Here is a 12,178-nt window from a genome sequence, read left to right as displayed (position 1 = left end):
TATACATACATGTAGATATGTATATAGAGATGTATACATACATGTAGATATGTATATAGACATGTATACATACATGTAGATATGTATATAGAGATGTATACATACATGTAGATATGTATATAGAGATGTATCTCTCTATACGTAGAGGAGTGTGTGTGATGTGTGTGTAGGTGCGCAGAAGGTTATGTACGAGAAGATAGAGGGAACCCCGCAGCTGTACAGATAGAAGTCTCTGTCACCTATACACATCGATACATAGGCACATGAAGTGAGAGCGAAGGAATGAGATAGAGACAAGGCAGAGAGACAGAGGAGAAGGAATGGAAGAAAAAGAAGACAAAGAAGACGTAGATGCATGCGTATATACCTATAGCCGTTGCGCCAGCATCGATAGAATTTTCGACGAGTTCTTTACACACGGCTTTAAGACCGACGATGACCTGCTGACTGCAAATACTCTCTGCTACTTCTTCGCTCATCATACGTATCCTTCTTTCTCCTTCTCTACTCAGACCCTCTTGAGTTTCCTTGCACACATTCCTGATCTGCTTCTTCTCTCCTTCTTCTCCTTCTTTTGTGCTCTTCTCTCCCTTCGAAGTAGAAAGGGAAGAAGAAGATGGCGGACACGCAAAAGAAGAAAAAGAAGGAGCACACGAAGATGAAGTAGAGAATGAAGAAGCAGAGAAAGAGGATGTGGAAGAAGAGGATGGATTTCCTACGCGAAGATAAGAAGAGACAGGGTGTGTTTTGTGAGAAAGTGGATTCTCAAGTTGAGAAGAGAGACTAGGATTTGACTTGTCTGGTTTGCTACTGTCTTTGGGAGTATCTTCCTCTGGTTGAGGTGTACGTACACCCGACGGTTCAGGTGTACGTACACCTTGAGATGTGTCCTTTTCTCGTGAAACATGATAGCAGGCTTCTCTTCTTTCTTCTTTTTCTTTCTCTTCCTCCTCATCCACACCAGCACCCGAGCCTGAGAATCTCTCGCCCTCCATGGCAAGGAAGATGAAGAAGAGAAGGAAAGTCCAATTCTTCGTCAGCTTCACAAAAGTCTTCCTCGATTCAAACGACAATTTCTCTATCTCTTTCCTGGAGAGAGAAAAGTCTCTGTGCTTGGAAACACGAGGAAAAGACCAAGCATCATCTTCCTTCTCCTCCTTTTTCTTTTTTCTTCTTTCTCTTTGACACTTCTCTCTTCCTCTCCATCCGGTATCTCCTTCTTTCTCTTTTCTTTTCCCTCTCTTACTTCATCTAAACATTCTCCTAATTCTTATTTCTCCTATTCTGTACGGTCAAGAAGTCTCGAAAGCATTTTCCTTGATGGTCTGGAGAAAGTCGATTCTCTCAGCCTTCATGAACGATCGATGATAAGAACGAGCAGCTAGCTACATGCAAGCTAAGATCGGCCCCTTTTCATGAGGTGTATACGGGGATGGGGTGTATGTACACGTCATGAAAACGAAGAAGCGAAAGAAACAAGCTTAGAGAAAAGATGTGGAAAAGAAAGAAAGAAAGAATATCTATCTTTCTCTCTGTAGGAAAAGATCGAAACAAAGAGATTTCACAGGACTTGAAAGAGTTATCAAACCCAGGGAGGGATGGCGTTGTAGAAATCCATGTACACTCAGATAAGAAGAGAGAAAGAGAAAGACCAGAATAGGAAAAGGAAAAGTAACATATCGCGACGTAAAGAAAGGCTACCCGCAATCTAAGACAACAGTAGCCGTAGATAAAGAGTAAGAGAAGAAAGAAAGATTTTGCTTCTCTCAGTGCCTCTCTATGCCTCGTGAAATAGAAAGAGAAAGAAGAATGGCACCTCCTCTATCACCTTAAAGACAGACAACTCTTCCTGCACCTGCGATAGATAGATAGAAAGAAAGAAAGATGAGCCGATGCATGTATGTTGTGTGTGAAGAGGGACCTTGTTGAAGACCGCTCTTGCCTCACGACTTCTTGAGGGGAGAGAAAAGGGAGAATCTTCCCGTTCCACACTAGATAAGAAAGACTTCTCCTTCTAAAGCTTAAGCAGCAGAAAAGATGACAATGGTAAAGAAAAGAAGAAAAGAGAATTAGAAATGCAGTAATCTCTCTCCGTTTGAGAAATACGCCGGATGGATGGATTGACGCGTGAATGCGATACTGAGGTGAAAGGAGAGAAGGGAGAAGAAAGAGAAGGTCTAAAGCTATTTCTTAGGTCTAAAGTTCAGCAGAAATTGACACTTCTGCGTTTCTTCAAGACAAAAAGAAAGAGAGAAGAAAAGAAGATTCTCTTTTATCCTCCTCTAGGCTTTCATCTCTCTTTCTCTTTGCCTCCGCTTCAATCGATAAGACAGAGCTTGCATGCCATCGCAGGGGAGAAACAAGATTCTTCTCTCCCAGCAGATCGGCTTATAGACGGTAAGGAGAAGGAATGAAGAAGAAGAATGCGAGGTGTGTGTTAGGATGGTTGTTATATTCAACTCGTAGGGAGAGAAAAAGAGAGAAGAGGTTCATAATAGCTAGGGAAAGAAACGTCCGATCCGTAGATAAGCCCGCTGTCGATAGAAAGCATGAGGTGTATGTACACCGCCGAAATGATACGAGAATGGTGTTTTCTGCGGAATTTTAGCATCATTCTTGGAGGCTTCTTATCGATAATCTTAGCCCATGTAGGCGTAAGTCTTCTTCTCTCTTTGTTTGCAAGGAACTTACTTTCTATTTGAACCGAAGACGCCTTCTTCTCTCTTCTTTCTTCCTCTTCACTCCCGCCTGTCCTTCTTCCTTTCTGTGTATGTGGAGATCTGGTATCTCCAGTCTCTCTGTGTATTTCTTCTTTCGTAGTTTTCTTCTCTTCTGACTGCTTCAGAATCTCGTGAGTGGTAGTTTCTTCCTTCTCTGTCTCTTCTGTACTTCCACAGTCCCACACCCTTTACTTTTCTTTCTCCTCATCTCCACTTTCTCTGACTTTTCTCTTCAGTCTCTTCTCTCCTAAATTTCACCCTCTGATTTGTCTCCCACTTCCCACATCTTCCTTTTCTTCATGTTGTCCCGTCTTTTCTTTCTTTCCAGCCAGCTTCCCCTCTTTTTTGCCGTCTCCTTTGTACTTCTCGTTCATCTCTTTTACGCCGCTTGTAGAGAGAGAGTTTCTCACTCTCTCTCTCGTATCTGGTCTCTGTATCCATTCATCGTACAGACCCTCTTCGCCTTTCTCTTTCTTTCTCTCTCTCTCTAACTCTTCCTCTTTCTTAGAAGGCGTGTGCTTTGTTTCACGTGGCCCACCTCTTCACTTTCTCTCGTGCTTCACCCTTACCATCCCTATCTACGCCTCATCGTCTTTTCTTCATCTTCTTTTTCTTCTTTTAAGAATCCTCCCTCTTCTTCTCCTCTCTTCTTCTTCATCTCTACTTCTCCCCTTTCTCTTGGGTCAAAATGTCGTTGGTATCAGGCAGGTGTTTATCTCGGGTCTTAGGGATTGGAGGTTCTCGTATTGGGAGAAATTCTCTTTCTTCTTCCTCTTCTTCTTCTTCTTGTTCATCTTCCTCTTCTTCTTCTTTGCCAAAGTCTCTTGCCTTTTTCCAAAGAAACTTCTTCTCACGTCCATCAGGTTCTTTAGGTGTAGCTACACCTGCGGCGGTTGCTGCAGCGGCCTCATCGTCTCTAGGGGGGGGAGGGAGTCATTTGATTAGCCCGCTTGCGAAATCTGTCGATGTCTCCATTCCTGCAGAAGCTTTTAACCAACCTCCAACAAGTATGTCTCTTCTTCTTCTTTCTTTCTTTGTCACCCCTGTCTCAAGAGTTGAGTATAGATCCTATAGGAAAGCGCTTAGAATAGGAACATACGGGATGGATCTATACATTCTGTTGCACTTACGTATGCATCTATATATTTATCTATGTATAATTATAATATCTTTTCTTTCGTTTCTTCTCTCTCCATTGTCAGTGTCATACTTATTTTGTGTGCCTCTATTAATCTCTATTGTTTAATTTCTCTCTCTCTCCCTTTCTGTCTGTCGCACGATTGAACGATCTCTAGGTCTATCTATGTACATAGATTCCTATCTACATGTATACACATATATATTTATATCTGTGTAGCAGACGATCGCCTTCTCTTTTTCTGTTTCTTCTTTTTCTTCCGACGTCTTTCGTGAGTAGGATGTAGGTTTCTTTCTTCCTTTCTTCAGATTTCGGTTCTCCTCGTGTTGGCTGTGCATATCGTTTCTCTACTCTTCCTATCGTGTTACTTAGGATAAGCATGATACAGAGAGTCTTAGAGAATTTTTCAGGTGTCTCTTCAACTTTACCACCCTTCTTTCAACCTCTTCTCTTTTTCTGCTCTCTCTCTCTCTCCCGATGTATCTCTTCTCTCTTCTCGCCTTCTTTCTTTCTTTCTACTCTTCCTACGTTTCTTCTTCCCCCTCTCCATCTGTTCTTTTTCCTCCTCTCTTGAGTGTATCGCTTTCGTCTCTTCATTTTCCAAGTCTTCTGCTTCTTCTCCCTCCCCTCTACTTCTTCCGTCGTCTCATTCACTCCCCCTTTTCACTCTCGCACTCTCTTTCTGTCTATCTCTAGATCGCATATGTGCATGCATATCTTTCATTCTTTCTTCTCTTTCTTCTTTTTTCTTCTTCTTCCTTTCTCAGTCACCACTACGTTACCGTCAGGATTACGTGTCTCTACCCAGAGACTTCCTTTTCACCGTACAGCGACAGTGGGGGTGTGGATTGACAGCGGGAGTCGATACGACAGCAAACAAACCAATGGAGCCGCACATTTCCTTGAACATATGACTTTCAAGGTAAGAAACCAAGAAGGAAGGAAAGAAAGAAAGAGGGGAAAGAAAGGAAAAAGAAAGAAAGCTGATCTTCCTTTCCTTCTTCTTCTCTTTCAGCTCTGTTTCATTTGTTTCGGTCTACTTATAAGCTAGGTATCTTTTCTCGAGAGATTCTGTGGTTTGCTTTTTCTCGTCCTCTTCTTATCATTATCCTCTAAATATCTTCTTTCTCCTTTCAGGAGGAGTCTTTCTCTTGTTTCAAAGGTGTGCCTGTGTACCATATGCAAGGGTAGTCCAGTCATATTTCCTTGCGGGTTGCCTATGTGTAGAGATGTAGAGGTGTGGGGAGAAGCGGTCTGTCTACAGCAAGCCCTTGTATCTTCTGAGGTGTATGTACACTCGGGGAGGCTTTATGGTGTATATACACTTGGGATGCTTTGGGGTGTATGTACAGTTGGATTTTTGGGGGTGATAGAGAGGGAATAGCTGGACTGTTATGTTGTTGAATCGTTGCATGGGTTTCTTTTTCTTCCCTTTGTTCTTCCTTGCCTCGTCTTTGTTTGCATTCTCCGTGACTTTTTCCTGTCTACTTTTTCTTACTTTTCTTCCTCTCTAATGTTTACGGCTGGACCTCTGCTATGAAAAAGGTTTCAGATGGAGCAGGGTTATTCCACATGCACTTTTCTTTCTTTGTCTCTTTTCATATCCCTTGATTGCATTCGTTTCTTCCTCTCCTTCTTTTCTTTCTTTCGCTGTTTTCTTTTTACTTAGGGAACGAAGAGAAGATCTCGAATTCAGTTAGAGCAGGAGATTGAGAATATGGGCGCGCACCTCAATGCATACACCTCAAGAGAACAGACAGTGTACGTACACCTCATCTGTATTGTATGACAATAATGTTAATGCATGTCTCTTTGTTTCGCTTCTCTCTCGTTCTCTAGTCGTCTTGTGTTTCTTTTCTTAGCTTTCTGTGTTCTTTCTTACTTCTTCCTCCTTTTCCTTCCTCACCTCGTCACTTCTTGCTTTGCTCTTTTCTTGCTTTTTTACCTTCCTCTAGATTGTCCTTCTCTTGACTCCCTTCAAACTTTACAAAGAAGAATAAGGTCTATAGCCCAATCTTATCGTATGTATGTATAGATATCATCCATTGTATTACTCTCATGTCTGAAAGATGCATGCCTTCTTATGGTCTCTTGCTTTCTTTTCTGTCACTTCTTTTAGTTCCAGGCCTTTGTTTCTCTCTCTCCCGCTTAAGTCATTTCTAGCTGTAGTGACTTCTTCTTCATGCGACTCAAGTTGGCCGGCTATTCCTTCTTTCTGCTCGACGACAGACAAGTCTCTCCGTTCACCTCCTCCCCTATAGAGGTCGAGGTTTACATTCATCTATGTATTCCTGTCTTCTTCTGTCCCCTATTCGTGCATATACTCATTTCTCGATCTCCGTCTGTTATTTCGTATCTGTTTGGATACGGAGCTTTTTCTATACATGCATGCATGCATTTGTTCTCTGTATATTTCATCTTCCTCTGTCTATCTTTATCGCCATAATGCACCTGCTGTCTATGTGCGTGTACATACACCCGAGATTTTCATACCAGGTGAAGGTCTCGTTGCATCGTCTCCTCTTCTTTCTTTCTTTCTTTCTTTTCGCCTTTCTCCTTAGGTATTACGCGAAGGCTTTCAAGAAGGATATCCCTCAGTGTGTAGATATTCTTTCGGATATTCTGCTGAACTCGACGATCGACGAAGATGCCGTCCAGATGGAGAAACACGTCATTCTTCGTGAAATGGAAGAAGTCGAGAAACAGACGGAAGAAGTCATCTTTGATCGTCTCCATACAACTGTACGTACACCTAAAAGTCTGATTAGCAGGAGAAGAGCTAGATAAATCGCAGTTAGACGTGTCTTTTTCTCTCATAGACATTCACCTCTTCTCTGGAATGAAGAGGAAAAGAACGCGGTGTGTAGAGATGGAAGCTTGTATTCTTCTTTCTCTTCTTCCTTCTCTTTCTTTGCATGTTCTCTCAAGAAAGGTATTCCTATACACATCTCCTTCTTCTTCTCTGCTGCTGTCGAAATAGGAATGACCGAACCGAAGAGTGGAGACCAAAAGAGAATGTAGCGGCTGTGCAAGGCAACTCGGTATCTATATCTCTCTATCTTAGTGCATGTTGTTCAGGTGTACGTACAGCGAAATCTCTCGGACTTGTGTATACACAGAGATCTACATAGACGTCTATATTCAAATCTATGTATATATAGGTATATTGCATGTCCTCGTGTAAGGAATTGACATATTGAGATCTCTGATAGTCTGTCTATCTATCTCTCTGTCTCTCTCCATCCATGTCTGTTACTTTTCCATTTCTTTTGATCGCTGAATTCTTCTCCGTTGTCCTCTTCTTCTTCTTTGACTGTGGAGTGTATATACACCTCAAGTATGCCGTTGGGATGCCTGCTGTTCTCATGTTTTCTCGCCAGGTCTTTTTTCATTCCTCGAGGCATCTTTTTGTATCTTTCTCTTTCTCTGTCTCTCTCTTCCTTCCTTAAACCTTCCTCTCTACTCACGCAGGAGCATTTTCTCTTTCGTTCTTTCTCTTTCTCTCTCTCTCTTTTTATATTGCCTCTTACCTGTCCCGTATCAGCTTGTTTCTACTGTCTGTTCCCCTTCATGTGTAGTTCTCTTTCATTCTCACCTCTTCCACCCATCTTCTTCCCTTTCTCTTCATTCTTTTTCTCCTTTTTCGTCTTTCCCTTGTTTTCTTTGTATCTCTCATTCTTTCTTTCTTTCTTTCATTCTGTTCTTTTCTTCCTGCTCTCTCCATCTTGTCTTTCCTTCTTCTCTCTGTTTCTCTTCAGGCCTTCCGTGATAGTCCGTTAGGCTTTACGATCCTCGGCCCGGAGGAGAACATCCGCAATATGACGCGTCAGCATATCGTTGACTATATTCAAAGGAATTACACGAGCGATCGTATGGTCATCGCAGCCGCAGGAGATGTGGACCACCAAGAGCTCGTTCAGCTAGTTGAGAAGCATTTCTCGCAGGTTCCTCAGCCCAAGAGAAACAAGATTCTTATGCCTGAAGAGAAGCCTTTCTTCTGTGGATCGGAGCTCCTCCATCGCAATGACGATATGGGGCCTATCGCACATGTCGCTGTTGGATTTGAAGGAGTTCCATGGAAGTCTCCAGGTAATATCAAGAAGAAGAGAATCTTGATACGACGAGATAGAAAGAAAGAATTAAGAGATGAAACGAGAGAGAGAGAGAGGTAGAGAAGATACATTTAGAAAGGATAAAAGAAGAAGAAGATCATGCAGATGAGGTGGGGGATCGAGGATGGAGAAGAAGAGGAAGAAGAAAAAGAGGGAAGAAGAAGATGAGGTTTGTGAGGGAGAGTTTTGTCTTCTTGAAGAGAAAGGCGTATAGAGGGAAGAGTGTCTAGTCAGATAGGGATAGGAGATACAGATGATGGCTTGTAAGAGGTCTTGCTATCTCTCATTTATCTTTCCTTTATGTGTATACAGACCTGAAGGTGTATGTACACCAGAGAACGAAAGAGAGAGACTGTCCAGGAATGTTTTCTTTCATCTCTTTCATGTCTTCTCGAGGACCACACAATTTTTTTAGTTTCTACAAACCTATTCAGACATACATACTTACATACACCTATACATATATATGTAGACGTAAGAGATATATAGATCTCATGACTACTAGTACTTTTTATGTCTACCTGTATTTCTTTCACATATATAAGTCTCTTCTCTCTCTCCCCCCCTGCACATCTAGTTTTCTCGATACTTCACACCACTCTCTTTAGAACCTATCTATATTTTACACATGCATACATGAATATGTCTGAATATGTACAAGGCGAAGGAGAGACCCTTCTTCTCGAGAGGAGTCAACATGAGGTGATACCACGCTCTTTAGCAGAAAGAGAGACAGGCATCACTTCTTTGCAGCTTTTCTTCTTCTGCTTCCTCGTCTTCACCTGTGCTCTTTCGACTTCTTTTCTTTTCTTCTTTTTCTTTTTCTCCAGACGCCGTGACGTTTATGCTGATGCAAGCGATCATTGGGAGCTACCGTAAACACGACGAAGGGATCGTTCCCGGGAAAGTGTCGGCGAATACAACGATAAGAAATGTATGCAATAAGATGACCGTGGGGTGTGCGGAGATGTTTTCGGCCTTCAATACATGCTATAGAGACACAGGGCTCTTCGGGTTCTATGCACAGTGCGACGAGGTGGCTTTGGAGCACTGCGTCATGGAGCTTATGTTTGGTATCACCTCTCTGTCCTATGCGGTAAGGGACCAACAAAGAGATAGATAGAGAAGGATTCCAAAAAGAAAGAAAGTTTAGATGAAAGACAGACAGAGAGAGATAGAGTGTGAAAGGTTTCTGCTCGCTGTTTGATTCGTGGAGGTGTCTGTATGTGTATGTAGAGGATGGATGTGTGTGCTGATATATATGTATGTATGGAGAGGTAAAGACGTGATAGATGGAAGGAAAGTAGGGGTGAAGAGGAGCTTGAGAGGCGTAGAGATAGACATGTATCTATTATGATGGATGGAGATAAGGATCGAGAGAGAGAGAGAGAGTGTATCTATGGATAATAAGGAAGGATAGACAACTAGCAGTGGGTTGGGTTGCGTCATCTTCTACTCTTGACGTAAGCACTTCTTAGGCAAAAACAAAGTGACAAAGATACACACGCATTATGCATGCGCTTCTCTTGTTTTGCATGTAGCCACGCCATAGGATTTGGGGTGTCGTCTCGTCTCTCTGCGGGTGGGCATGTGGGGCGAGACACACTCCTAGGAAGGTGTCAAGAGTTGTAAAGGAGGTCTCTTTTTCTCCTTCTCCTCATTAGAGAACAAAAAGAAGCTTCTCTCTCTCTCTTTCTCTCTCTTTCTTCTTCCACGTGTGTCTCTCCTCTTCAGAAAGAGCTTATCCAAAGCCAGTGACGGATCTGATCTAGCAGCCTGGCTATGCATGCACTGATTGCATGCATGCATGCACATATATATATAGAGAGAGAGAGGTAGTACACACCAAACTATATATATATATATATATGTGTATGTGTTTTTGCATAGAGATAGGAGTGGAGCTCAAGACAGTTGGGTTGGGGTGCGTGCATTCTGTGTGGGTGTGTGAGGTGATTGAAGAGAGAGAGAGAGAGGATCGATCAAATGGGGACCAAAGAGAGATAAATGACAAAAGGGAGATGAGACCTTAAAGGTCGCGATAGATTAACGAGTCAAGTCACATAATGAGAATTTCTGTGTGTTTGAGTATCCTTGGAGGCTTCTTTCTTTCTCTCCTTGTCCTTCCTTACTCTTTTCTATTGTGTGGGATGGCTTAGGTCACAGAGGAGGAAGTTGAAAGAGCGAAGGCTCAGCTAAAGGTAAATTTTAAAACACATACACACACCTCTAGAAAGAGAGGAAGTCTCTTCATTCTCTCTCTTCTGTCTTTCCCTTTCTTCACATTTCTCTTTCTACTTTCTTTCTTTCTTTATAGCATGCAAGTCACGTGAAGAGTGTTGGTGGCTAGAAGCAGAAAGAGAGAGGGATGGACTTGTTGCTTACATGCTGTCTACAATAGATCCCTCAAATTCTCAATCTATCTGTCTATATATCTATATATAGATATACATACATATGAATAGAGATACACATGTATAGATAGATGCTTGCATATGATTTAGATGAAGAGTGTGTAGGGTAGCTTCGCAGCAGTCTTCTTCTTCTTCTTCTGTTTAGAGAAGACTGGTGGGATAGAGGAGAAGGATGTGATCAAGACAAGAGACTAAGAACTCTTCTTCTCTCTATGTCTACACATAGATAGATAGATAGAGACAGAGAGACAGACAAAGAGAGAGACAAAGAGAGAGACAGAGAGAGACAATGCAGAGTGACAAGGAAGAAGAAACGTCTACTTCTCACATCGAAAACGCGCTCCATTCGCAAAGACCTCTTGTCCTTCCCTTTCTTTCTTTCTCTCTCTGTCTGTCTGTCTTCGTTTCTGCTCTTTTTCTTTTTTATTTCCCTACCTTTCGTTTCTCTTCTTTTTTCTTCCGAATCTCTCAATCCATCTACAAATAAATATGTACGTGTGTATGTCTATGTATATGCATGTATGTCTGTGTATGGAGAGCCAGCTATCTATCTATCTATTTCTATATTCATATCCATACATATATATATATATGTGTGTGTAGACTCAATTGCTGGGGCATTTGGATTCGACGACGGCCGTCGCTGAGGACATAGGACGTCAACTCTTGTAAGGAGAAAAGAAAAGAAAAGAAGAGAGAGAAGTCTAGTTGCTTGGCGTCTCCCTCTGTCGTTCATTGTGTCTGTTGTCTTTCATTTCTGGTGTATGTACACCCCAGCCAGACACATGAACTCAGCTCCGAAGCAAACGTTTTCTTGTACTTATACTTCCGTAGAGATCTTCTTCTTTATGTGTGTCTTTCCTCTCTGAGAAAGATAGAAATGATGAGACAGAAACGCTTTTGCTTTTTTACTTCTCTGCAGTAGATGATGTTGTCGTGAGAGATTTCTTATCTCTAGGGGTTTATCTCTGGAGATTGGGGTGACGGAGCTAGAAGCTTCTTTTCTCTCACACTGGTAATGAGTCTTCTCTTCTTTCTTCTTTATCAGTCTTCATGAAGAAGTAGAAAGAGAGAGAGAAAAGAAGAGCAGGCAGAGAGAGAGAGAGAATGAACGGGTGGATGGAAGAAGAAAAAGAAGGCTTGAGAATTGACGATGTGTCGTTCTTCTTCTTCTCTCAACGGATACATGTCGATAAGAAGTCTTTCTTTCTTTCTCCTTCTCTCTCTGTTGGGTCCTTTTCCTCTTGTCTGTCTTTCTCCCTTCCTCTTTTTCTCTCATTCAGAAAGCTTCTCAGTCATTCTCTCATTCTTCTCTCAAACAAGTCACCTCTCTCTCTATTTTCCTAGATCTCTTCAAGTGCCCACATCTACCTGTATACATAGACATATAGAGAAGTTGATCTTTCTGCTTCTTCTTCTTTTCTTCGTGTTTTGTGTGGTGGTATGCTGTAGAGCGTATGGTCGTCGTATTCCTCTCGCAGAATTTCTGAAGCGCCTCGAGGTGATCGACGCGGAGGAGGTGAAGAGAGTCGCATGGAAATACCTACACGACGCCGTAAGCACGCAAAAAGAAAAGAAAAGAAAAGACACACACACAGTCACTCGGGGGAGCGGGCTGACACCACTATCAACCGAATTAACCGAAAGAGATCAAAAGAGGTAGATACGGAGAAAGAGATAGATCAAAGATAGATAGATAAAAGATAGATAGATAGATTAAAGATAGATAGATAGATAGATAGATAGATAGATTAAAGATAGATAGATAGATAGATAGATAGATAGATAGATAGA

The 12,178-nt window shown here is 42.0% G+C and overlaps 2 protein-coding genes across 2 annotated transcripts; one reads left to right on the top strand and one right to left on the bottom strand.

The window, feature by feature from the left end:
- Positions 1 to 368: 368 nt before the first annotated feature.
- On the bottom strand, positions 369 to 2,267 carry CSUI_007108 (dna mismatch repair c-terminal domain-containing protein; the record flags this gene model as incomplete). Its single annotated transcript, XM_068067258.1, has 1 exon — positions 369 to 2,267. A coding segment is annotated over exon 1 (627 nt), but the record flags the coding sequence as incomplete, so codon positions are not given.
- A 220-nt stretch (positions 2,268 to 2,487) lies between these two features.
- CSUI_007107 (organelle processing peptidase) lies at positions 2,488 to 11,938 on the top strand (the record flags this gene model as incomplete). The annotated part of the gene is made up of 9 exons (XM_068067257.1): positions 2,488 to 3,727; positions 4,626 to 4,780; positions 5,528 to 5,619; positions 6,420 to 6,600; positions 7,617 to 7,947; positions 8,801 to 9,066; positions 10,130 to 10,171; positions 10,988 to 11,052; positions 11,837 to 11,938. Coding segments are annotated over exons 1-9 (1,551 nt in total), but the record flags the coding sequence as incomplete, so codon positions are not given.
- Positions 11,939 to 12,178: the final 240 nt, after the last annotated feature.

The sequence above is a fragment of the Cystoisospora suis genome (assembly GCF_002600585.1).
Source record: "Cystoisospora suis strain Wien I chromosome Unknown contig_3674, whole genome shotgun sequence".
NCBI lineage: Eukaryota > Apicomplexa > Conoidasida > Eucoccidiorida > Sarcocystidae > Cystoisospora > Cystoisospora suis.
The sequence above is the reverse complement of the archived record's forward strand: the minus strand, read 5'-3'. Positions and strand labels throughout refer to the sequence as shown.